Source organism: Diabrotica undecimpunctata, chromosome 9 (assembly GCF_040954645.1).
Source record: "Diabrotica undecimpunctata isolate CICGRU chromosome 9, icDiaUnde3, whole genome shotgun sequence".
Lineage (NCBI taxonomy): Eukaryota > Metazoa > Arthropoda > Insecta > Coleoptera > Chrysomelidae > Diabrotica > Diabrotica undecimpunctata.
The window spans coordinates 350,596-378,520 of record NC_092811.1 but is presented as its reverse complement, the minus strand read 5'-3'; the positions used below and the strand labels follow the sequence as shown (position 1 = coordinate 378,520).

Sequence of the window (27,925 nt, the reverse complement as noted above, 5' to 3'; positions counted from 1 at the left end):
TTCATTAATCGCTTTTTATAGAATATACATACTGTTTAAAATTAATTAGTCCCGAAAAATCAAATCTGGTTAGTTCATTTTCTTCACCTCATTCCGTCCAATTATCCCAAATGAATATGCAGCGACGAGCAGGTAATTTACATGAGACTCTTGAAATATTTCCCCAACATAAACCCGACAAATAAGCTAAAGCAAGATTCTACGTCGGTTCTGGTCTGGCTGGATTTCCCCATCGATTATATTCTCAACCAAGCCCGCGCATGCTTCCATTCGTGCTCTTAATATTGCAACAATTTGATATTATCAACTAATTCTTATAAACAAACTTTCACTTCTAGTTACCAGCTACAAACAAATCTTGTTTTAGTCAACGGTATTATACTTGATACGGTGTGTTTTTGAAAGGAGGAAATCAGTTGGAAAAGCGTTCGGTTTTTTTGAATTAGCAGGTGTTTTAGAATAGGATCTCGGGTCAGTTCACTCGGGATTTTACAGTGAGCGGTAGCAAACAGCAGAAGATGACGAGTGTTGGGGATATTTTGGATTATAAGAAGAAAAATGAGGAAGATTATTATTCTATATTGGGCTGTGATTCGAATTCAACGGTGAGTAAATTCGTTTCATTCATAAAATTATTTTATTCTCGTTTTTTTATAAAACTTTGTCGAATACCTAATTTTAAATACCACAGTAGAATTGTTATTTTAATAAATATTATTCAATTTTATCGTCAACAATTCATTCGTGCTTGATCTTTAATTTATTTATTAAATATATTTATATAAATTCATGTTACTTATAAACCACTAATTCTTATTTTGATTTAACTTTAATTAACTCCAAGTTACTGACAATTTGATAATGTTATACATCGTTAAAAGACATTCATAAAATTAAATAATAAAAATGAGGAAATTTTTATTAAATGAAATCTACTATTAACACCAGAATATTCATCGCTCAGGTAATTACAGCAATTTATTAGTCCATTTTGGTTATACCACACATTACAAGTATATCACATATCAATCATAAAAGTATTGTTATTCCAACAAAACATTGATAAACAATAAAGACAATTCTGAGAAAAGTGATAATATTAACTTTACGTAAAAATTGTTGTTATAATTGTTTTAAAGTTATGTTATAATATTATAGTTTAGCAATTTTGTTATAAGTGTTTTTTGTTTTACTTCATACTGTAGGTATTCTTATTATAATTAATGAATATTTTGATATTCCTGTTTTCTATTTTTATTTTATAAATATTTGTTAGTTAAGTAACTTTAAATCATAGTGGAATTGTTAGTTAAAAATTGTATTTATATTTAATTTTATTGCCAAAGTCATTTTTGGTATTTACATCAGCTGGTGCTCACTATTAATTTATTTTTAAACATATTTATAAGTAAATGGTTTTAAACCGTGTAGAAATGTTCGGCCTTGAATTAATAAACAAAATTTACCAGCAGCTATGATTCAGTTTTTACAAGGTGTTGCAAAAATGTGGTTTGGGAGCGTTTGAAGGATGCAAAAATTTTGATTTTCTAAATATTTTGCCAGGTTCATGTATATTTTATATGAGGCCATTATTTGCAAAACTTGCTCTTTGCTCGAATTCGGAAATTGGGTTTACTTTGGACTAGAACATTGTCGCCTTTTTTGTAAAAAAATGCACTTTTTTTTAAAAACCGCTTTGCCTCATTAAATTTAAAGTGCCATGAACTAGGCAGCTTAATAACTTGTTTTGTTTATGCCCTTCAACCAAACACATCCCAATCTATACCGATTTTCCCTACAGTGGAATTCTTTCTGGTTAAATCGTCGTAGCCACTAATTTCCACGATAACAGTTATTTTTTAATGTCTTTTTCTATAAGGCCGAAAATACGATCAGGCTGAATAAAGGAATGACTGACGATCTGAAAAATTAATTCAATTTGTTTAATACGATTCGGCGATTCTTCTAGAAGCCAATAAGCCAACATTGCCATCATATTTGAATTTTTGTTTTGTCCACCGCAAGCATCAGGGAACAAACGTACTGTTTCTATGTTGACATCAAAATCAAAATTCTTTAGAGCATGTTGCAAAGCTGACGCTATTGTATTAGAAACTTTTCGAGAGTCAATTTCTGCCCACACGTAAGAAAACACATTTGTTGGTCTTAGTTTATCGGTAGAAATTCCAGCAACAACTGTAAAATTATTATAGTTTATTTGCTGGCTGAAATATGCTGCTTGATCAGGCAGTCTAGGCAATGCTAAATTTTTTTTGTCAGTCGAACGGTGTTGGGTTTTGGATGCATAAGGAGTTTGGAAAAAGCATTTGCTTTTACGATATGAACACGATGCTCAGCGGCTAACTTTTGCCGAACAGCTAAAGAACTTAAACTTCAAGCTTTCAACTGCTAGTTTGTTTTCAAGCAAGTGGAGCAACAGTCAGTCAGCGGAGTTCCAAGAGCGATGTTGCAATTAACATTCTCATACTTTCGAAAATAACTAAACTTCACATGCACAGGCTGAGGCACTCTTCGAAGATATATATATATATATATATATATATATATATATATATATATATATATATATATATATATATATATATATATATCGGTTTCAAAACGTCTTGCGTCGTTGTCCGATGCCTAATTTCCACGAATTTCTATCATTCCATTGTTCTTCGGTCAAGTCTCGGGAGCTCATTGCCTTTGTTATTCCCTCCTTCCATGTTCTTTTTGGTCTTCCTCGTTTCTTACGATTTGGTGGTATCCATTTCATGGCGATTTTTGGTAGTCTTGTTTCTGGCATTCTTTGAACATGGCCATACCATATAAGTTGTTTCCTTTCTATGTCTGTTGCCAGTGATCCATCTACCCCCATCCGATTTCTTATTTCATCGTTTCTAATTCTGTCTGCTCTAGATATTCGAAGTGATCGTCTAAATACATCCATTTCTGTTGCTTCGAGTTTTCTTTTATTGCTTTCTGTTAGTCTCCATGTCTCTGCACCATAGGTTAAGCTGGTTTTTATGAGAGATTCATATATATTGTATTTTCGTCTTTTACCAATTTCTGAGCTCCAAAGAACTCCGTTAAGGCATCCAATTGTTCTACGGGCCTGGGTTATTCGTTTTCTAATTTCCCTATTGTCTGTGCCTGTGGTGTCGAAATCAATTCCTAGGTAGGTATATTCAGTGCAGAATGCAATTTCGGTTGTGTCCATCTGAATGTTGGATAGTTCTGCGCCTATTGGGAGATATTTTGTTTTTTGTGTATTGAGTTCTAAACCCCACTTCTTGTATTCTTCCTGTAGTTTTCTGGCCATATATGTCAGGTCTTCTTTATCGTTGGCTATAAGGACTTGATCGTCTGCAAACTGTAGGGTATATAGGCAAGTTTCTCCCAGGTCAATGCCCATTCCTCTGCACTTTCTTTTCCACTGATACAGTGCTTTCGCCACGTAGATTTTAAACAATGTGGGGGATATGCAACACCCCTCTTCGAAGATAATGGTCGAAAAGTTTTTTTAAAATTTCAGTCACATGGCAAGTAGACTTTCATGCTTGTCTTGCTTCTACAGTAATGAGACTCTGTACATGTTAGGGATTCTATTAATTTGTTGATGCAGTTTCTTTTTTCATCATTTTTCGACCCACTCTATTGCCACCTCTATGTTCCCTGGGTAGCTCCCCAGTGATAATAAAATTTCTTTCAATTATTTGTATGCGGTCCTTGCTTAAATTTTGCTTATTCCTAGAAATGAATTGACACACTAATCAGCTTACTCTCACTCAAACGTAATGGTATTTTATCGATACTGCAACATGATTAGATTTCCATCTAATTGGTTTCTGTCCCTTACAACAAGCCAATATCAGAAGGTCTCTTTACTTTTCTCTTTTGGCTGATAAAAGTAGGCATGAAAATCTATCACTTGCTTCATCGTGAGTGTGGTACAATAATACGGCAATCCGGATTGTCCGTGATGACCACAAGTTGGAAAGTCCGGCAGTGCTTTTGGTGTATTTCTGTAACAATACAACTCTTTTAATAAACTTTTCTGTAGCCCTATCCTACGTTAAAACGCGAAAAACAAGTGAAACTGCATTAACAATCAAACAATTGTCGTATTAGTCTAAAATCATAAATTTTAATATAAAGCACCTAGCAAGTTTATTTTATGTGTTTCTGACTGAAGAACATTTTTGCGTCCTGTTCCCTGTGGACAGGGAAAAGGACGCAAAACCCCTTCCCTTTTAACAAAACAACCATTTTCACTTACTAACTCTATAAAAATAAAAAAAAATGTTCCTAATTCGCCAAAATACAACTGTTGAATCGCTTGAATAATTATAAACTAGTTACTGAAAATTTGTTTCTTCAACACCACTGTTGTGTTGAAGGTGTTCGTCACGTGAACCAACCGGCAAATTTCATTGATGGTAACCAAGGACTGGTCCAAGGACAAAATTCTGTATAAGATAAAAATTTTTTACAGATTGACTGAGACACTATTAGTAAGCCACTTCTAAAATACATGTTCTTTTCAGATAGTTAAAAATCTCTTTTTCAATACAATTAAAGTGTCTCAATTGTATTTTTTGTGAAAAAGATCTACAAAAATATAGTTTGTCAACTTATTTATCCAGTGACCGCTCGTTGCAAATAAATTATAACATTTTATGCTCGCCCGAGTAAATAATTCAAAATTGGAAAATATCAAATGAAGTTATGCATGAAATTAGGTTACTAATCGATTTATACTCTTTATTTTTAGTTTTATCATCGAAATCGATTTGCGAATTTATTACGTTTGCTAATTTGATTGAAAATGCCGACAGCAGTCAGTTGCAGTAATCTAATATTTCCGTTTTGTTCGAATTTACATAAATATGAGACAATTGTTTAAAATACGTTTTTTATTATCATTAAACTTTTCCCATCACTTTACGTAAAGTATTCGACATGATTGCTCTTCTTCATTCCTACGTTATTCTGTTAGTACTTTATTATTTTTTGTATGACAATTTATCCAGATACTTCATTCGTTCACGTGATGATTTGTGAATTCCTTGACTTACATCGGTTATAGTTATTTTAGTTGTTTCTTCAGCTATTATTTTTTTGTTGTCTTCTTTTTTAAACATCTGTAATAAAGAGAACCTAGATCTTGCTGTAATGTGGTGAATATCCACCAATGCTTACAAAAACACATGATCCATTGATTCAAACAACGGTCAAGATTAACTTAAATCAAATAACTTTTTTCCATCCTTACTACTATTGGAAAACTATTTAAAATTATTAACGTGGGGGTGGAACCAAATAACTTTCATTAGATATGAAAGGTATACTAAATTATATATGAACCTTTTATCAAGGATTTTTGTAACTTGCGCAAGCATATTTAAATTAATATTTCGATTATCTTTTGTGTATTCTTTTGAAATATGTCTATAGGGTGTTTGATAGAATGGCCAGCAAATTTATGTGATTTTAAAATTGTAATATTTTTAATGATTATTGACACTAAAAGCCAGTTAAAAAAAGATAAGAGAGGACGAAAAAAAAAAACTAAATCAACACATTTTTCAAATATTCCAAAACTACTACCTAACCAAATATATACTAACGTGTAGAACCATACGCTAAAACAATATCTGGAAAATACCAGATCGACAATTCATCAATAGGCTAGTTCATACATAAAGCTGTAAAATCAAAATACTTATCAAGAATAGAAGCGAGTAGGATAGATTTAATAGAAGAAATATCTTGGATCCAACATTAATCATAACTTGTGACTAAAACAAGACCGTAATTCACGAACAATATTACAATAACATAGGAAAATATACGAAGAAGACGATTAATTATTAACAGTACAGTGGACAATAGCACAAAGCACGCGGACCACAAGTTATATCGAACGAATTGCTAAAACACAGCGCACAAGTGTTAAGGGAATTACTAGCCTGTTTTCACCCTATTCTATCCAGGATATCACAACACCGAAGTGGACAAAAGCACATATTAACAACATCTACAAACAATGAGATAAAAAGAACTGTTTAAACTACAGGGGGCTAAGTGTTATAAATTCACTCTAAAGACTCTAGATGTAGAATAAAAAAATATCTTGCGTGCAGGTATATCCTCTATGGACAGCATTTTTCTCTAAAGCAGGTTATTGAGAGAAGATTAGCCTACAACCTTTCAACTCATGTAGTCTTTATAGATCTGACAAAGGCATACAATAGTGTACCACTCTCTATGCTGTGGGTAGCAACGGAAAAACAAGAAATAACAAAAAAATAAAAGCAGTACAACTTTACAAAAATATGACCGTAAACATTAAAACTGGAAACAAATTAACTCGAGAAATTCCTATCAGTAAGGGTTTCAAGCAAAGCTGTTGCATAACACCCACACTCTTCAAAATATATCTGCATTTGGTGCTCTTAGTGTGGAGAAGAAAGTGCTGCAAGCTGGGCATACCAATCGAAGACAAGAGATTGTACACGATACATTTCGCTGATGACCAAGCCATTCTAGCTGAAGACAAGAGTCATATATATTATATGCTTCGAAAACTGGAAGAAGAGTTAACCAAGTGGGGCCTCACAATTATTATACAATAAAACGAGAACCTAGTTGCAGGAAAAAAAAAACAGAAAGCCTACAAATTAAAATGGGAACTATAAAATTAATTAAACCTTCAAATACTTGGGAGTAAAATAACATCAAAAGCAGACGTATAATGTCTTAGCTCGAAAGATCAAAATTAAATCAACATTAAGGATATGAAAATGAACTATTGGAGACGATGTTGTCTGCTAATTGACTTAATGTGGTGAAGAACGAAGATAGGAGAGAAATGGAAATTAATCTAGACATTAGACACAATTGAAGCCAAAAAACTAAACTGGTATGGACACCTGCAGAGAATGCATGAAAATAGATGGCCAAAAAAGATAAAAAAATGGACTCCGCCCATTAGAAGAAAACGAGGTAGACCCAGACGGTCCTTGAGAAAAGATGTCAAAGATGCAATGACCGCCAGAGATTTTAAAACTAAAGATTACTTTGAAATAAAACGCTGGAAATTAGGATACGAGAAACAGCCCTAGATTTATGATTTAGAAGAATCGTCTATTACATATATTATCTATATTATATAATATATATTACGAAGAACCCTGATTTGTTAAAGTACTTTCAAACGCTGAATTAAAAACATTTTAACGAAATATGAACTAACAACTTTATATGACTTTTTCTCATAATTTTTCAACGTCTTATTGTTGAAAATGTATAATGATGTATCCAACTTCACCAATTTTTTGGTATCAAACAAAACAAGATACGGTAATACCTTAACTACGTTGCCCCGACTTATTTGAATCCGGAGTTACGCGATTTTCAAACTTCGTCGATGTGTCTTTTGTTTAGCGTCACACAAACTCCCGATTATAGATTTATCGCCCCCACATTATTGCTCAGCCTCCAGGCTATGAAAAGTACATAATATTGAAATTCAACCATCGTTCGTAAACGCCACGGTATTATAGCCGAGATGAAAACAATTGTAGTGATAATCAGGTAAATCTAAAACAATATTCTATTGATTAGAACATGATTTGCTCTCAGCCTAAGCTGATTTTTGAGAGATTAAAAAAGGATGTTAGGGAGATCGCTAAAGATGAAGAGTTTAAAGCTAGTAAAGGTTGGATAGTAACCAACCACAAATCTTTTCAGAGCAGCGGTATGCAAAGTACAGATTGCCAAGAACGGTTGGTTCAGCAGATTCAAAAGTCGCTGTTATTAGCATAGCATTGCAGAAAGCGGAGAAGCGGCAAGTCCTATTAAAGGGACTGCGTCTTGCTATCCAGAGAAATTAAAAGTTATGATAAATGAAGGTGGCTATACCAATCAACCCATATTCGATGTAGATACGACTGGCTTGTTTTGGAAAAGTATACCTAAAGGAACTTTTGTAGCACGCGAAGAGAAAACCTTTCCAGGTTTATCACTCAGAAAATCAAAGAACATTCAAAATAAATCTAAATCTGTCTGTCGAAAAAATTCATTGTCGTCAGTTTTAGAGTAGGCCTTTTGTGTGACTACCTCTTAAAACTTTCCTGTACCGAATACTTCCTTGTAAGTATATTAAAATTGTTGGTCCTAAACTTTTAACATCATTTCCGAGATATTTTGGTAATTAAATTCGCCTCTGAAATTTTCAGTAAACTGCGGTAAACTCATGCCCCGAGTATATTTTAGCTTATCACGCTTTTTAGCCATTAAGGGTAAATCTTATAGTATTACCAATTTAATTATCTTTTTGGCTATACACTTGTCATCATTTCCCCTATAGGTAAGGTTACCGTACGAAGGCGTGAAATTAAAAAGAGCTTGAAAGGGTGAGAACCAGTGAAAAAGTAATTGAAACTTTTATCTCCGCTTAAATATTATTGGGGGAAATAAAAATAATCGAAAAATGTTTTCATTCGATACCATGCAATAAAATGTTATTAACATATACACTCAAATAATAGTAAATATGTGAAACTTGACTGGACATAAGTGAACTTGGAAATCTCCTGATAATAAAACGATTTACTGAATAGATCATATTGTACCGTGGTTTTCTTGAAACTCAAACTATATTAAAAATGTTAACTGTCCTCGAGTACATTCTATACAAAATGTCATACCGTGACATTTCTTGACGATTCAGATATTGCTGGAGTGCTCACCTATGGACCTTCCACAAGTTTACAAATGAAAAATAACCCTGCACCAATAATACCTTCTGGTGATTTTGAAATAAATGCTATGAACAATTCAGCTCTTACTCAAACCCCCGAAATGCCTATGAAGGAAGATGATATTCTAGAATTTATTACGGACCTAGTGGAAGAGGTGCTAACAAATGCTTTCAGCGAAGCTTCTTACCTAGGAGTAGCACAATCTCCTAAACGTGCAAAATTAGTAGATATTCGACCATTTCCTACATTGCAACCAAAGCAGAATAGGCGTGGTAGAAAAAGGGGAAAGTCATCCATATATACTAGTACACCAGAAAAAAATAGGGTAGAAGCTGAAGAGAAGGGAAGGAATGACAAACAAAATGAGTCAAAGTTGTAAAAAGAAAAATTAATGATAGTGAAAAATTAAAACCTGCACAAAAGAAGTTCCTCAGAATCTGACGTATGCGCCACAATGTCTGATTGCAATTCAGATTCTGATATAGATGTGCACTAGTGTTGCCCAAATGCAAGAACAAGACGAGACTTAGACAGTCTTGGTCTTGCGCCAATACACCTGGTCTTGGTCTTGGTATTGCACTCCCGGTCTTGGTCTTGGTCTTGGTCTTGCAGCAAGAGTCTTGCAAGTCTTGCAGTTACCCATTAGCCTATTGCTATTTATTAAACGTTACTAGGGAAGTTTGAAGCCACGATCTAAGCGATCCGTGCCTATGCTCTAACTAACCCAGCTATCTACCATGCCCCATAAAAGTCAATCAAACATGGTTAAAACACAAAAAAACCAAATTTATGACATAAACTTGACTGTATTTTAAAAAACATTTTCTGTCTAGAAAGGTATTGATGGACCTCCACCATATATGAATTGGAAATCTTAAAAAAGATTGGTACGTGGCAAAAATCCAAATACAGGTATCAAGGGCACATATTCTTTAGGTGATAAGATAACAAACTATAATGCACTTATTAAAGCAACATAAATGCTATTAACAATCTTAGCTCTACTTTTATATAAAAAACTAACTTGAAAAAATAAAGAATAGGTAAGAAAGTAATGATAATCAAAAGAAGTTATTTTAAATTAAGGAGATATCTACTTAATAAATACATTAATTTACCAAAATAAAGTAGTAGGAATATTTTTTTAGGAACCAGAATTTTGGTTTTTCAGGAAGAAATATTTGTAATTCTTTTTTGTGAAAAGATATTAGATGCTTCCTTAAACCTGAAGTGTTTCTGTTTTTCATTTTCATTTTAACCTTTCTATGTAGGCACAATTCAAACAAAGCAATTTGGGATGCATAAATTATTTCGAAAAACTCATCAAATTTGCTTTTAGGTCTTTTATATCTATAATTCCAACGCTCACTACTCCGACTATTTTAAAACTATTTGAATCTTTGTCCCCCATGTCAAATTGTAAACTTGTCAAATGAAGTTTAGTGATGAAGAGAAATGAAGAATGAAGAATAATGAAGAGTCTCGCAGGCTTAGTCTTGTTCTTGCGTAAATATTGCACGGTCAGTCTTGGTCTTGGTCTTGCTAAAATTAGGCGGTCTTGGTCTTGGTCTTGGTCTTGCGAAAACGCAAGAACAAGACCAAGACTGCAAGACCAAGACCGATTTTGGACAACACTAATGTGCACAGTGATCAGGAGGCAATAATGGTCTTTTAGATGATGAAGAGGTTCTTGTAGGCGACTTCGTTTTGGTAAAATTTGCAACAAAGAAAACGGTTGTTCACTTTATGAGCCATGTAGAAGAACTAGTAGATGAGGAACTAACAATCAAATTTTTGCGATACAAACTGAACAGTGGCTTTTATTATCCTACTGAAAATGATATTAGCACTATATCCAGAGCTGATATTGTGGCAAAACTTCCTATATCTTTAGAAACCAAGGGAATATCTCGTCAAGCGTCTTACATAAAGTTCAATACCTAATTTTTACCCTTACAACATTAAATAACTTCTTTGTCAAATATGTCCATGTTATAACCAATAAATATCATTCGCAAGTACTTTGTGTATTATATTATTTTTTGTTTATAAGGCTTAGACAAATGTTTATCTGAATGGTCCAAATGTGCCCCACAACATGTTTATTCGTAGTTTCGTCGATGAATATTCAAAGACAACAGATACAACTATTGACTTGTACATTATCTGTCATAAATTAGTAAAATATCTTGAAAATATTCGCTACTGAAAAATAATGTCAAATCTACCCCACTCTCCCCTATCTCTCTAATGGGGTTTGTAAGATAAACTAATATTAAAAAAAAACAAATTATTATTAAACATTTGATTTGTTAACAAACAATTTTATATAATTATTATTGATTTATCTTTGGAGATCGAAACACTGATAACATACTGTTTTATTGAAGTTTTACGTATATTATTTTATTTCAACCGAATTAAATATTTGTTTCTATTTAAAATTATAAAAGTTTTCAACTGCTATTTTAATTTTTTAATCACAAACAAATTTTGGAGCAAGATTTAAAATTTTTACCAACTATTATATCATATAAATCAAGTTTTAATTGGATTTTGTAAATAAAATACCGGTGTATATAGTTATTTTGATTTTTAAATACAATTGAACATAAATTTTCTCACTTTTATCTTTTTAATTAGAAATAAAAAACAAAAAGGCTGTGAATTAATACGGGATCAGTTGTGACGCCCAGATTTAGCCGAGAGCGGATGAATAGCGACGACGCTTATAAACCGTCGACACTGTTTTCACTAAAATTCATACATATACGAGCCGTCCAGGACCGGCTTTCGGAGGTGCGTGTCAGTGATGGCACAGCTGAACATCGATCGTTTGGTATTGCCAAGCTGATCTGTTCAGTCCAGTGCAGTCACAAAGGTCGATTCAGTCACCAATGGACCTGCCGTTGCCTTCGTCGCACGGTAGACATCCAATGGTTACTTGAACGTCCGAAATTTTCCAAATTTGGGGTTAACGGATGGGTCGTTTAAAATTTATAACACCTCCATAATAGGCACTGCAGTATGGCAGTCTGCCATTTTTTGATTTTTTAAATAAAATTAATTTTTCTACTTTCTTTATAAATAATATAAAACACTAAAAACTAATTTACCAAGTAAAATTTTCCAAGTAAATGGTCTCGCGTCGTTAAAACAGTTTATAAATTTTAGATGCAAATATTTAAATGATTTTATTTAATTTACAGGTGGAACAAATAAACGCTGAGTTTAAAGTACGAGCTCTACAATATCACCCTGATAAAAATGCCGGAAATAAAGAAGCCGAACAAAAGTTTCAATTATTAAATGTAAGTCCTAATTTATACATGGTGGATGGATTCTTTTATGTATTGTGGCGAATAAGCTTTTCAATTTTTTTTTTGTACGCCAATCTCTTTTTTATATAATAACAATTGCTCTTTTTCTGATTTGAATAAAACTAGAATTTGTTAATACGAGGGTCAAGTGAAATGTTCTTTATCTCCACCATTGTTTTTTCATTATGAGCGCATAATAACATCATTTAACAATCAACTATAATTGTTAACTGAAGTAATATCAATTGTTTGATATTATTTCTTACTTATAACTAATTTATTTTATGTTTTTTATTCATATTCTTTCGTTTATTTAATTTTTCCCATAATTTGCCCATTTTCACCTAAACGCTCAATCTAATTTGGCTATTTCTTATTGGTCTCTTTTTAACAAGAAATACCTAAAGTATATATAGTATATTTTACAAATTTGCGACTATTTTGGATCGATCGATCAATCTATACGTTTCTACCTTGTTTAGGCTATGATGCCTCTTCAAGGATGGAGTTTTTGTATTGGGAAATGTCAATCAGTGTATTGCCGCTCCCCTTGGGCTTTTATAGTGGCTTCTTCTTCTTCTCGTGCCACTCCTAGCGGAGATTGGAAATCATCATGGCCACTGCGACTTTGTTAGCAGCGCGCCTAAAAAGTTCAATCGAACTACACCCGAACCATTCACGTAGTTACGAAGCCACGATATTTTTCTTCTTCCCACACTTCTTTTGCCCTTAATTTTGCCCTGCATGATATTTCTTAAAAGTTCGTACTTTTCACCTCTCACAATGTGCCCCAAGTATTCCATCTTTCTAGTTTTTATCTCATTTAGAATTTCGCATCTTTTGTCTAAAGTTTGGAGTACTTGCGTGTTAGTGACGCGGTCCATCCATGATATTCTGTGGTCAACTGTTTTAGTGTCCAAGCCTCTACTCCATACAACAGGGTAGAAAATATTGATATCACGATTGCAAAAGAGTTTGCGCATTCTATTAAAGACTGATTTAGCGATTTCTATTCTACATCTAATCTCTTTTGTTTGATCAGTTATAGTGGCTACAAAGCAGTAATTGTCAGAAGAATTTCCTGCCTTTTGTGGAAAAGCCCGTTACTAAGTATAAGTTCCATTGGATAAAACGATTGTTTTCAGATTATTGGACTTTTGTTTTTTTCAGTCTAATCGCGTGGAGGATGGCTGTGGCTATGTTCTCACCTAAGATCAGGTATCGTTCTTCAATGAGATTCATAAACCACAGAAAACCAATCTCCTCCTATCCTTGTGATTTGAATTGCGACTCTTAAGGTGTGTACGGTGTGCTCACTGTTTTGTGTTTTTATTTTACTAGTATTGTTTCTGAAAGTAAACTACTTATTTATGAACTTGCCTGCAGGTGGGATGTTTTCCAAAGTTGTCTCGTGTGGGTATTTTGTGTGGTTATTAGTTGTATGCTGTAGGTTTGTTTCTAGTTTTGGCGTTTCTATGTTTATTAGTTTGTTAGCTTCTATGGCTGGTAAAGTGTATGTGTGGGTAAATAATAAGTGTATGTATGAATAAATGAGTGTAGTGTGTTTGTGTATTTATGTACGGAGTTGAGTGAAGTTTACGCAATGGTTATAACAGGAAGTAGATACGGCATACCCATACAATGAATTGGACATTTGGTTTAAATAACGAATTGTGTCACTCCTCTTTTCAGGGAAGATATTAAATAGTATCATCGATGTGAAGTGGATTAAGGCTTTAATGTCCGAGGATTTGAGGGAGGTGTGAAGGAATTTGCTTGGGTGTACGAGTTGTGTTTGTTTTGTGTTTTTGATTGGATTTTTCTGTGTGGACATTTTTGTGAAAATGCCGGGTGGTTTCCATTACAGTTCGGACATTTGGGAACATCTATCGTAGGACATGCAGTAGACATGTGATAATAGATTTTTCGGGCCATTCGTTGCTGAGCTGTCCCCTTTTGCAACATCTCGATCAGTATTTTAGCTGAACCGTAACGGAATTGTTTGATCTTGGACTCTAACAAGTCAGTCGTTCTCCTTCGATCCTAATACCATTCGTGAGATTCGTGCATTAGCGAATTTAGTTTCAGAGTTTGTGAAAACACTCTAACGAATGAAGTGGGTTGATTTGTAGAGCGGACAATTAGAAGAACTACTTTGATGAATGCGGATTTGTTGTCGGATAGGTTATCCTCGATATCTTTTTGTGATAGATTTTTGTCGACTCCAGCAATGACTAGGTGGAAGTTTTGTCGATGATTTGGAGCGGGTTGCAAATTAGTTGGCCCTTTATATTTGGGTTTGTACCCTGAGTTTATGGATATAGTGCTATCTCCTGTGATTTTACGTAGTTTTGCCGTGAGATTTCTGAGGTCTGGAAGGTTGGTAGTTCGTACGGAGGCTGCTTTTTGGGCTGAGAAGGCTTTTATTGAGTCTAAATGTAGAGTTCCGTTGTTTTTTTTTGATGAGTCCATAGAATGGTCTCTACTGACAGATGTCTTCGATTATGTAATTTTAGCTGGTGTTTGGTGGTTGTTGTGTGCTTTGTGTAGTGGTTTGTGTATCTTGTGTGTTGGTTGTTGCTGGTTGTGTAGGTGATGCTTGTTGTAGTGTAGTGAGTGAGTTTATAGGTGACAGTGTTTTGGATTACGCATGAAAGCTTTACCTTAAACGGTTCGCTGTGTGAAGAAAGTTAATAGCAAATTCTCCCAATATTTGAAGCACTGTCGAAGAAAAGCAAAAATATGGTTTTAATTTATAATGTATTTTACATTCATATAGAGAATTATACAATTATTAGTGCAAAATTAGAAAAAAATACAAATTCTATTGTTTTTAAATTGTAGTGGCAAGTATTTACTGATCAAATAATAAAAATAACACTCAAAATTGTTCTTAACGAGAAAATGAAAAAATATTACCATACAGTGTAATAAGGGATCGCCAAGTTCTTGAAAATTTCAAGAGCTTGTCTTGATCTTGTATTTTTTTTAATTAGAATTGATAATTTATGAATTAGCAGATAACACTTCTTATAGCCTAGCCTAGGATTTGTTATTGATAAGGCTGTTCTTGAAAATAGCCTTTCCACAGGAACAGATGTTACTGGCGTTTCGAAAAAATCCTTGGCCATTTTCGATAATGACAGGTAGACATTTTCGTGTCTTCTCCACAAATCAAATAGATTCTCCAAATCTTCTGACCTATGCTCATTTAAGTATTTTTCAATTTCATATCTACAAGATTATAAGTTATCATTATCTTCTTTTTTAGTACTAAGTGCTGGCTCTGGTATTGGATTCTGTAGATCATTTTGAGTAGTTAGCTTTAAATATTTCTTCAAATTTTTGTACTGCCTCTGATTGTAAAAGCTTTCCCTAAGATGAAGAGGAAAATGCATCTACTTTATGCCGAGAATCCAAAATAAGAACTATACAGTATATCCATTTAGTTTTGTTAAAGCGTTTCAGTGGGTATTTTATCTCTTGCAGCTTGAATGCAGTAAATTAATAATTGGTCATCGGTAGAGTCTCTATCAGTTTTATTATTAAGTTCATGATCTTATATTTCCACTTTGTCTAAAAGTAAGTTTATTCCAATTACCAACAATCGGAGTGTGCAATATTTTTCGTTTTACTACAAACATCTCCCGTTTTCTTTAATAAAATGTTGAATGGTTAATTCCAACATAACGTTTTTGTGAATGAAACTATTAGTTGACCTGTAAATGTCTTCTATCCAGATGTTGCAAGATCTCAAAATTGTCGTCTTGTAAATCAGAAATAGGTGGTAGCAACGACCACATGGCAAATCGCACAACATAAATACCTACATTTCAAAATTCATTGCCAGCCATAGGCGCAACAAAATATATACAACAGGGGATGCGCACTAGTTTTTGCTTTTAATATAATTATGTAAAAAACCGTTTCTACGAGAATAAAGGTTTTTATTTACTATTATAAATAAACTAGATTTAATACTAGAAAATTGTTACTATTCCATAAGTCTTCCAACGTGTTCATATTTAGTTATTTTTAAATTATTAACAATATTTTATACTACCCTGGTATCTAGATTTGGTTTAAAGATGCCGTGGAACATATCGATGTTTTACGATTTGATATACAAAACATGTATTTCATATATCAATCCTTTCAAGCATTGTGTCCAATGAACCCAAAGGTTATTTACGAAATGAATTTTTCCCAGTTTTTTCTATCTACATAGCTGCTCCTTCATCAAGTAAAAAAATGATATCGATTTTGTATTCCATAGTTACCTATTTTGAGAGCAGAGGGAATGTTCACAAAAGAATTGAGCCTGCATTTGCGATATGAGTGAACCCATTTGTTTCGGCTCACTGAAGCCCCACTCAATAATGGCAAATTAAATCATGGACGTTTTATTGTTGCCGTATCTTTTCTCTGCACCGAATGTTTCAATTTTTCTAAATTAATTTTCTCTCGTTACGAGAACAAAAATGTAAATGAGAACAAAATAAGGTTCATAAATTAGATCCTACGTTGCCATTAGGATTATTAAAGAGGATAGAGGTGTCAAAAATAATTTAGTTTTTGCCACTAAGTGTATCAAATTCAAATTGCAGGTATTGATAATAAAATTATAAAAATATTAACACATGTTTTATGGTAAACAGTAAATTGAATTTTAATGTCTTCCAAGAAGTACAATTTTCACTTTCGTCTCCCACGCGGCTTTTGAAACAATTATGAAATACTTAGATGATTGCCTTCAATAAAATTTGACTGTATTTATTGTTATTATTTTTTTACAGGAAGCAAAAGAAGTGTTGACTGATGCTCAGAAAAGGTTAAACTATGATAAATGGAAGAACAGTGGTATAGCCATCAGCTACAAGCAATGGTTGGGAATGAAGGAACACGTACACCAGGTAACTGTTTTGCTTAATTTTTAGAGCAATACCAAAATAGTGTTATGATATTTTACGAAAACCACAATATGTTCCGAAAAATGTCCGCTGTTAGTATAATTACACCTAAAGCTAATATTAATACCATTAACATTTTCTCTGATGTCTTCTTCAGGGCTTCTCAGTATCCTGAGCTCCCAGACACTACTACACTTGTCACTAATCAATGCATTACTAGTAGATAAGATATGGGGATTTCAAAGGGTTAGGTATGTGGCGTTTCGGTCGTAAAAGTAGCCTTTGGGGATATATGGGGTGATTTGCAAGAAGTATAAGTGTAGAAGAAAGCCTTCCCTGTCATCAGAGGGGTGTTTTAGGGGTGAAAATGGTGAAGGATGAAGCATTTTCGACGAGATGTTGTAGAGTTTTGACCAAGTACTATATTTATGCAAGATTAAATCATTTAGCAGAATCTGCTAGCGCTTAGTTGAACTGAATAGCCAAATATAAGACCTAGGAGGATAAAGTTAAACTGTTATGATTTCATTTCAGCATCCTTACTTCGTCAGACACTCGAGCTGATACAAACTCAGACTTGAAAAGTCCAACGAATGTCACCTAAATCTTTACCACTGCAGTGGTTAGCGTAAACCAAATTGTAGAGTTGGTTGTTACTATTTGTTTGATTAGGTTCAACGAGTTTTTTATAGATACAAGTTTTTTAAAGATCATTGTGTAACCTAGAATAGTAATAGTGCAAACCCCAACTGTATAACCACTAATAACCTATTATGGTTGATGTGACGAATCTCAATAAAAAAGGCCCCTCAAAAAGACCGGAAACGGGATTATTATTATATTAGATAATAGTTACAAATATAAATGTAGGCAGTAGCAGTAATTGAATATTTATGACGTTTGTTTAATAATATGGAAGAAGAACTCATGAAGACACGACGCTTTAATGTGGAAAAACTATTTTAATTTGAGAGAAATGGAAACGAAAACAAAAATCCCATTTTCTTTCCTCACTAGTCTAACAGCGAAACTTTAGGACGCTTTTCAAAACATTCCTTTGACTCGTATTCGTCGTCATAAGCTTCTTTGAAATACCTGATCCGTAAATAATGTTGAAAGGACTGAATTCAAAGGTAAAATGGAAGATTTTAATAGGAATGTCGAACGAGTGTCGCCTGTGTTCATTTAGACAAAGGAAGGAATGAATAAAGTAGATATTGGTAAGACGCATTTCACCTACTTCTTTTTGTTGGTTTTTATTTGTGGAGGATTTCAAATTTATTATTAGTTTATACTTTTGAACAAAAACTTTTAACTGAGTGGAACCGTGGGAATGTAATTTATCTGGCTTCCATATTTTTTCAATATTTTTCATATTTTTTATCTTCGTTCGTGTAAATATTAATTAAGTTTACCGTACGAGTTTTTTAACTGTAAAATTTTAGTGGTCTCCCACTAAAATTCCAGTGGTTGGCTGTATACCATAGTTAAAAGAAAAACTTACACTGAAGTAAAAACTTTTTTTTGTACAACGGTATAAAATTTTTATTATTAAAATTTCTAAAAATGATCCAAAATGGATTTATAAATTTTCAGAACGTTTTTGTTCCTATCAGATCATCCTCACTGAAAAATGTCTATATAGTATTTGGAACTAGCCACATTATAAGGTCAGATAGTATACAAATGAATATTCTATCTTTTCTATTTTGCTCAGCTGCGTTTATTATTGCCGTATTGAATTTTAATTAGATCAAATATCCGCGCATAAATTTTCAGTGTTCGCGAAGCCTTTTCTATATTATATTGATTGACAGCCCACGTTTGCATTCAGCAAAGTAAAATGCATTTTAGTGGAGGTTTAAAAGTTTAATTTCATTAAAGATGCTTTGTTACCTTGGTAGCTCTGTCTTTGATTTTTTTCCAACGGTATACGTACAATCTACAAAAAAAAATAATTAGTGAATGCAATAGTTAATTATTAGTAAAATTGAAGGAAAATCTCCAGTAATGGATATGGATATATATGATAATGAATCTCATATGTACATATTATGTATGATAGATCAGGACGGATCTGTTTTGAGGTGGATGTGAGAGATGGCATTCGGATCTTTGCAGAAATAGTAATAATAATTGACTTATTCTCCCTCTCAAAAAGGTCGGGAACATTAATAAAACAATTAAATTATTAAAAAATTTCTTCTCTCTCCTTGCCTATAACTTTAAAACAATTCATTTTGAAGCAAAGTCGTAGTAAAATAAAATAGCGGCAATTAAATTTTCTATACGATACGGCTGGCTAAAACTGTTTTAACTTATTACCGCTGCTGAAAAATAGCAATAAATACAAAACAGAGGGGCAGACAAGCCTTTTTTATTCAATGTTTTTCAACCACTTAGAATTTATAACCTTCTTGGGCTTGGATGATAGAGACTTGCAAATTATATACATATTACAACCAAACTGTCAACATTAAAGTTGATGATCAGTTGACAGAGACAATCTCCATAGATAGAGGAGTGAGACAAGGATGCATTCTGTCTCCAGTGCTATTTAACATGTACTCGGGGCGTATCTTCGAGCAAGCACTGGGACAACTACAGGAAAGCGTCTTATAAGTTATGGGCTGGATCTCAATACGAACAAAACAAAGTACATGGTAGTTAGTAAGCGCTAAATATTAAATACACATCTTTTGGTAAATCAACAGCCAATTGACGGGGTAAACAGCTACACATATCTTGGTACTAACATAAACAGTCAATGGGACCACTCTAGTGAAATAAAACAATGCATAGGGAGAGTAAGATCAGCATTCGTAAAGATGAAGTCTCTTTTCAGAAGTCACGATTTACTACTAAGTACTAAAATCTCTATCATCAGATTTTCTACAATATTATACGGAGTAGAGGGATGGACGCTCTCTGAAGCTTCTTTAGGAAAGCTCGAGGCCCTCGAAAAGTGGTGTTGCAGGTGCATCTTACGAATTTCATGGGTGGATCGTGTGACTAATATTGAGATCCTACGTAAAATGGGCAAGGAATGCGAGATCACTAACACAATCAAAGAGCGCACATTAGAATATCTTGGCAGGTTATGAAAAATGAACACAGATATGGCTTATTGCAACTCAATTTTCGGGGAAAGGTACTTGGAAAGAGACGACCAGGGAGAAGAAGAATATCTTGGCTTCAAAACCTAAGGAAGTGATTCAATACGTCCACAACCGGACGAATAGCTGCAAGTAAAGTTAGGATAGCTATGCTGATGACCAACATCCGGAACGGATAGGCACCATAATAAGCAGAAAATAGTCCACCAAAATTCATTAAAATCGATTTAACAGATTTCGCATAACAATCTTGCAATCGAAATTAAAAAAAAAAATGTGTTTTTTTTTAAATCTTGCACCAAAAAAACTATACCATATAGAAGTTTATTAAGATTTTAACTTATAAAAACGTACTTAACGTAGTACTTTATGGAATTGAAATCAGATTATTAAGATGGTCTCAGGAATGTTTTAAAATTATACAGATTGGCTTTGGACTAAGATTGGAGAGGATGATGCTCTATAGTTTCAGTTTTAGATAACTGCAAACATCTGATGGTGATTTTCTGTATAATCTTCTTTCCTATTTTACTTATTGTAATTGTCATCAGAACAGTTATCTGTTTTTGTGTCGTTTTATAATATATAATAATGTTTAATTTACTTCTAAATTATGTTTTTAATTATTTTTAGTCCATGCACTGGAGCAACTTAAAAACCAAAGATCGCATGCTGGAATCCGGCGGTAATTCTGGCCCATCTAGCCTAGGAGCTGTGGGTACTTCACCGGCTCATCGCAGAGCTTCTGAGGGTGGTGCAAATCTACATTGGGGCGGCCGTGGCGGCGGCTCCGCTTGGGGAACGGACCCGCCCAGCGAGGTCGTCAACAAATTTCGAAACTATGAGATTTAAACGGTGGCTCTCGACATTCCTTAGTTCATGTTTTGAAATGAAATGTCACAAATTGAAGTAATAGTAACAGATTCAGCAATTTATAGTACAAGAAAAAATCGTTAAGTTCCAATTTGATGGCTTCAAATTGTGGCAACAATTGTGATAGTTTCTTTGTTTTTTTAAGTTGTTTAATTGTTAAAGTTTTTTTTTCATCAGTGAATAGAAACGTTTTTATTTCGTATCGTAAGTGCTCCGAAAAATTACTAACCTTATCTTTTTCTGAGGACTTTTTGACGAATTGTCGTAGAATATATAGACAGTATTTTTAGTAAATTATTATGTAATATCTGCAGTTTAATTTGAAGATACTCGATGTCTCAACGTTGATGCCTGAGGGCTAATACAGTCAAATTATTTTTGATTTAGGCCACAGCGGTAAATCTGTCAAATTTCTGTAGAAACAATATACCAAAAAATTTAAATTTATCTCCATCTAATACAGTCCATTGTCAGGGTGTTTCATTGACAAAATTTATCCGGAGCAAACTAGTTCGCTCCCAAGTCTAAAAACCCTTTTAATTGTATACTAGTTCGCTTTGAAGACCGTATACTAGTTCGTTCCCACGTTTAAGTATTGGTACTGTGTATCCAAATATTCGTACTTTTATATAAGTGACAATTTGAATATCTTTTAAAACTTCCAAAATGTCAACTGGGATTTCGATTATACTGAAAGCAAACTAAATCAACTTCAGTTATCAGAAGATGCAGATGAAAATATTAGCGCTTTTAATAACTGTTTAATCTCCCGCTGTTAAAGCAAATATTGGACAAATACCAATTTCTTTGTCTCGTACAGCAACACCTTGGTGGAACGAAAGATGCTCTCTGGCTATATAACAAAGTAAGGCAACATTAAACAAATACCGCAGAGACAATACTAAAGCAAATCTAATAAACTTAAAAAAACTAAGAGTTAAATCTAAGTATGCAATTAAACAAAGAAAAAAAGACTTTTGGAAAGCACACGTCTCATCCATAAATACTGACACTCCTTCTAGCAAAATTTGGAAAAAAAATAAACACATGACAGGAAAGAAAACTGATTTAAAAATTTCTACTATGTTTACTCAAAACAGCACAGCTACTTGTAGTCACCAGATTATTAGCATCTTGGGTGAAAATTTTCATAAGAAAGCAACAAACAGACTTACTTCAAATTGGCAGTTTCCCATGTCTACTAATCTAAACTTCATTTTATCCGATAACAGAAAATCCGATCAACTTTCTCTATGCCGTTTACATTACAAGAATTATCAGACACATTGTTGCAAAAATTCAGCACAGGTCCAGATAGCATACCCTTTATCTTCATTAAAAATCTTTCTAGGCGTAGTCTAACTGCTTGAAATTTACAATTTAATATGGAACAAAAAATGGTTTCCAAACTTGTGGTAAAAATTCATAATTATTTCTTTAAAAAAACAAGGCAAACCTCTAACAGACCAATTTCTCTCACATGTACAATGTCCAAACTTGAGAAAATGATCAATAAAAGACTCCTGTGGTTCCTAGAAAAATATAAAATAATAAATTTGGCACAACCAGGTTTTAGATCACATCGAAGTACAGCAGACAATCTAGCAGTCCTCCAAACATCAATCATCAACGCCTTCCTGTGCGAACAAGACGTACCTAATAGCTCTTTCGTTTGATATCGAAAAAACATTCGATACTCTGTATAAGCCTCTTATTATAGCTAAACTCGAGTTCAGTAGGATCTGGATATATATCTTCATTTATTATTCAATTTCTAACAAATAGAACCTTTAAGATAAAAAAAAATGGTAAAATCTCTAGGAGCTTCAAACAAACTAATGGCGGTCCCCAAGGGTTTATATTGAATCCTACACTTTTTATACTTGTTTTAAACAATACGTATAAAAAAATTGAGCAATTGCTTGAATGGACTTCAGTAAGTGGATTTAACCTTTCTGTTGAGAAGACAAAAATTTAAGTTTTCTCACAGATTAGCCAGTACTATAAATTCTAAAATTACAATAAATTGTACTTGTATACCAACAGTAAAGAGTATACGGATTTTAGGACTCACATCCGACAGTAAACTTACTTGGAAATGCCATTTAAAAGATCTCAAAACTAAGTGCATGACAAATATTAACTTATTAAAAACTCTGTCCAACCATCATTGGGGTACAGACGAAGACTCCTTACTTCAGATTTATAGATGTTTTAATCGTTCCAAAATAGACTACTCAGTTTTATTTATATGTCAGCTAGCTCATCAGATTTAAAACTTCTTAACTCTATACACCACACTGCACTTCGAATCTTCTTTGGAGCATTCAGATTGAGACCCGCAGAGAGTTTATACAGAAAAGATAATGAACTTCCCCTCTGGCTACGTCGCTGGCAACTCCTTTTAAAATATTCGTTAATCTCAGCTAATACTGAAAATCCAGCCTATAAATTACTAAGTAATCTTTTAAATTCTCTTTCTATTAAACTTCAATCTATGCCATATTATCTCTCACCACATCTGAATAACATCGATCTTTCAGCCACAACTACAATATTAATATATTCTAAACCTCTCTGGAATAAATTGAAAGCAGTTTTTAATCTCTCGTTAATTAATTATGATAAGCATCAGACAAATCCACAATGAAGAGAAACCTTCAAAGAATTAATTGCTAATAACAGATTTACCAAATTGTATACACAGATGCTTCTAAGAGTCCTATAGCTGTTGGATGTGTTGTAACTTTAAACACAGAGTTAATCATATCTTGTAATCTACCGCTCTTCTGTTGCCTACATACTGCTGAATTATTCTCTATTCTCCAAGCTTCAATCTTACTATCACCAAAATATAAAAAAGTAGCAACATGTACAGACTCTTTAGCATCTATCTACTCTCTCAAAAGTATGTACAAGGTACATCCTTTGGTTCAAGCTATTCAAAACTCTTTCGTTAGTTTAATCTCTGATATTACCTAAGTATTACCCTCTGATATTACTCTCTAGTATATCTAAGGTATTGCCCGACGTCATTGTCCTTTGAATATTCAGTAGCCAGTCTAACTTTTTGAATTTTTCTCCACCATGATTGTTCGAGATGCAATCTATATCCTTTAATTTTTGCAATTGGAAACACTTCACTTACAGCTGCATGGATCGCTTTTTTGAAATTGGCTTTCACAAGCTTTGGTTCAATTTTTGACACTCCGTCTTTAAACAATTTAAGGCAGTCAGATCTTTTCTAAACAATGAATGGCCGGAGCGAATTTACCTGTGACTCTTTACTGTAGGTTATTAAAATCTGACCGTTGGTGCGAACTAGTATAATATGCAGAATTTACCTTGTAGACCATCATGAGACTTTCATGAGTCATTGTAAGCGTCTCATATTTTCAACATGCCCACAAAATCAATCAAATTTTTGAGACATTTTGTATTTATCATTTTTTATGTGATATTTATTATTATTTTTAATGAGCTCACTGAAATAAAAATACTACAATTATGATCAAATCTGTTTAGACGTCTTTTAGATATTCTATTTTTCAACCTACTTATTTTACTACATTCCTTTTTCTTAATGTTTTTTGTTAATTGTTCTATCAATATGTAGTGGACAGCAACTACTCAGACCTACATGTATAAACCAAACTATTTTTAAATAATATAAACCAAAGGTCAAAACTAAATTATGAAGAAATACTCTGATTAATTTGGGTTTGAGTAACAATCAAAAATCTGTATTCTGTGATTGGACATAAATGTATAAATATTTACACAGAAATAATTAGAATAAAAGCAATACTTAACAGAAAGTTTTGGTTTTTATATTCCGTTTAAAAAGTCGAAGTTAAGTTGAGTGTATAAACATAAATAACACAAGAAGGGAGTTAGAATTTAATAAATATAGTGTACACAACCATTTTATATCCAGCAATATAAGCATCCAAATATATAATGCTCTAAACCACTACACAATCTTCTATTTAACATTTTTGTTAATGTTTTCTACTAAGATGTAAATTAATAATAGCAGTAGAGAATACCTATACCTACCCATGTTTTCAGTGTTACCATAGTTACAACGTTACTAACCACTAGTTAAAAACTAGTTCGTGTAAATTTCCACATCAAATTCTAAAATATAGTTTATACGAGAGCAGGGTAAAATTTTCGCTATTGAATCGAAACTGAGTATATCTCAAAGTATTTCTTTTAATTTCGACCAAACAGCTAATTACATTAGTGAAGTACGTCTTCAGTTGGGCCAAAATAGTTTGTAGTACCGTTTCATAACACTTCAAAATTTATGAAAGTCGAAGACCAAATTTGACACAAATAAAAAGGCTAGGTCTGGAAGAAAAAACAAAAATAATGATACAGACGAAAATAAATATAGTCATACAAAACATTATAACTAAACATGACATTGAAACGGTTGGAAAGTTTACATACCTGGGAGTAGAAATATATGCCGACGAATCAGAAGATAAAGAAATACCGAAGAGAATAACGCGGACAAACAGAGCTTATTTTGCCCTCTCCCGTATATTTCGGTCGAAACTTTCCATTCGAAAGGAAAGTACTGAGGACAATACTAGGACCTGTGAGGGAAAACGGAACAACTTTATAAAGAAACACCACTGTCAGATTTCATTAAAATACAAAGATTGAATGGCTGGACATGTAAAAGAATGGGAGAGGATAGGCTACCAAAAAGACCACTAAATGCTAGAATGCAGGAAAAGAGACCGGTTGGAAAGCCAAGAAAACGCTGAGAAGACACAGTAAACAGCGACGCACAAGCCATTTTAGAAGTCCGTGTATGGAGAAGATCAGCCACAGATAAGCAAGGGTGGAGGCAAAAATAAAGGAGAAGAAGAAAAAGTAATATATTAGCCAATGCAGTTGTCCGTTTTTTCTGTACACAGAAACTGGCTTGATCCAATTTTGGACTGTTTATCGTCATCATCATTTTCAGCGTATTCTATCGATTATGATGCAGCCTTCCTTACATATACCTATACCGATACCTATAGCACCGTTTAATCTTCGTTTTTGTACTATTATTTTGATCTAAGTGCAAAGTAAACCTACGTGTTATCTTCAGTACAATATCAGTCTTAGAAGATCGTTTGGACTTGTGTAAAATCGTGCAAATATTGCCGATTCAAAAACTCGATCTCACATTTGAGCCAACATTGATTTTTTTTCACCAACTTTGGATAACTTTTGTCAGGGACTATTTTAAAATCTGTGGACAAGACTGAGAATTTTTTACCCTGCACTCTCAAGCTTAATTGTGAAACTCGTTTTTATGGCAAACCCACCTTTAGCTTTTGTCATTATTCAGTGTATCAGTGTAAAGCCGAAAAATGCGTTATTTGTTGGCCAAAAAAAAAGATTGCCAAAATATATGTAAACACTTTTTCTGACCAAACTTATTATATGTAAAAATATTTAAAAGGATATATAATATATATTTGAGAAATGCATGTACTTTTTTAAATCCTTTACAAATGTACGATGTTTAAAAAATAGAAATATAAGGTAAAAGAACAGTATTTGAAGAGAATATGTGATAGGTGATATTGAATTTACAAAATTTTTACTCGAACATCACTCTGGTTTGTTTGGTGGCTAGAATTTTGAAGATATCGAACATATTTTCAATAATTTAATAAGGAGATACTAATGAGGCTCAAATTTGTAAAAAAAAGACATCTTTAAAAAATTATTCGATCTATAAATATTGATCTCTTACCTGTAAAACTCTCTAAAAGAATGATGTGACTTTAGGTACCTCAAAAATTTAATATTTCTAGCTTTATTTCTATCGAACACGGATTATTTTCCATATATTTTATTTTAACGTCTTATTCGCATAAAAATAAAACAAAATAATGTGCAAATTGATAATAGACTTTTAAAAGTTAATGCAGTTAATAATAGAAAATAAAATACTATTTTATGGCACCTGTAATATTAAAAAAGAGATGAAATATTTTTATTTTTATGAGAAAAAGACATTTTTCATTTCTAATAGTTAATTTCAGTCCGTGTTTATTAGCAACTTGAATGACTGATAGCGATAACGTTTCAAAACCTTTTTTTTTAACTGTTATATGCTATAGAAGTAGCTATTTTATAAGCTTCTGTTGTAAAAAACTTCTGTTGGATGTGGTATATTTAATTAAAAAATTAAATTACACAAACCCAAATGGATTATATTAAAGTTCGGAACGTTTTCGGATATCGACCAATACGAAAATCACTCCATCAGTCCATTTTCAGTGAACTGAGTACTTGCGTAACTAACCGCAAAACCAAATACTGGTTGGGTTTACATTGCAGAAAACATACTTAAAAGTAGTAAATTATACGGCAACATGCCGATGTAATCGGATCACTAACCGTGAACCATAAGTTCTTATTCGAATTTAATTTCTACATCCGAACTTTCGTTTATATGTATATATTATTCAGATTTAAGCCAATGGCTAACATTCCTTCTAAGGGGAAACTTTACTCATCACAGGTATTCACGATATCAAAATAATTAAGCTCTAGTGGTTTTCCATGATTTTCATGTTAGAAAGCCTTACGCCGGAGTATCTTTGCATTCTCCATTGTATTTTCCATCTGATTTGTATCTTAAAATAGCACGTATTTGTCATTTTCTTTTATGTTATTAGTCGATTATAGAAACAGTTAAAAAAAAGGTTTTGGAATGTTACTTTACGTATTAAAGACAAGATCGATTCGATTTGATTCTATCAAGCAGGGTATGCACAACATTTCCATATCTTTTAACCTGTTAAATAAATGTATTTTGATAAATGTTTAAAATATATAGAGATAGATATTAATAAATGTTGATTCAAATAAATATTTACTGTGTTATTGTGTTTTATTTTCGTATTCGGTTTTAT

At 33.0% G+C, this 27,925-nt stretch overlaps 1 protein-coding gene across 1 annotated transcript; it reads left to right on the top strand.

Annotated features, from left to right (window-relative positions):
* The first annotated feature begins 240 nt into the window (after positions 1–240).
* jdp (DnaJ domain-containing protein) lies at positions 241–27,894 on the top strand. The gene is made up of 4 exons (XM_072542483.1): positions 241–605; positions 11,981–12,082; positions 16,888–17,004; positions 20,751–27,894. The coding sequence occupies exons 1-4, from the start codon at positions 519–521 to the stop codon at positions 20,967–20,969; spliced, it is 525 nt and encodes a 174-aa protein (XP_072398584.1). The 5' UTR covers positions 241–518; the 3' UTR covers positions 20,970–27,894.
* The last annotated feature ends 31 nt before the right edge of the window (positions 27,895–27,925 follow it).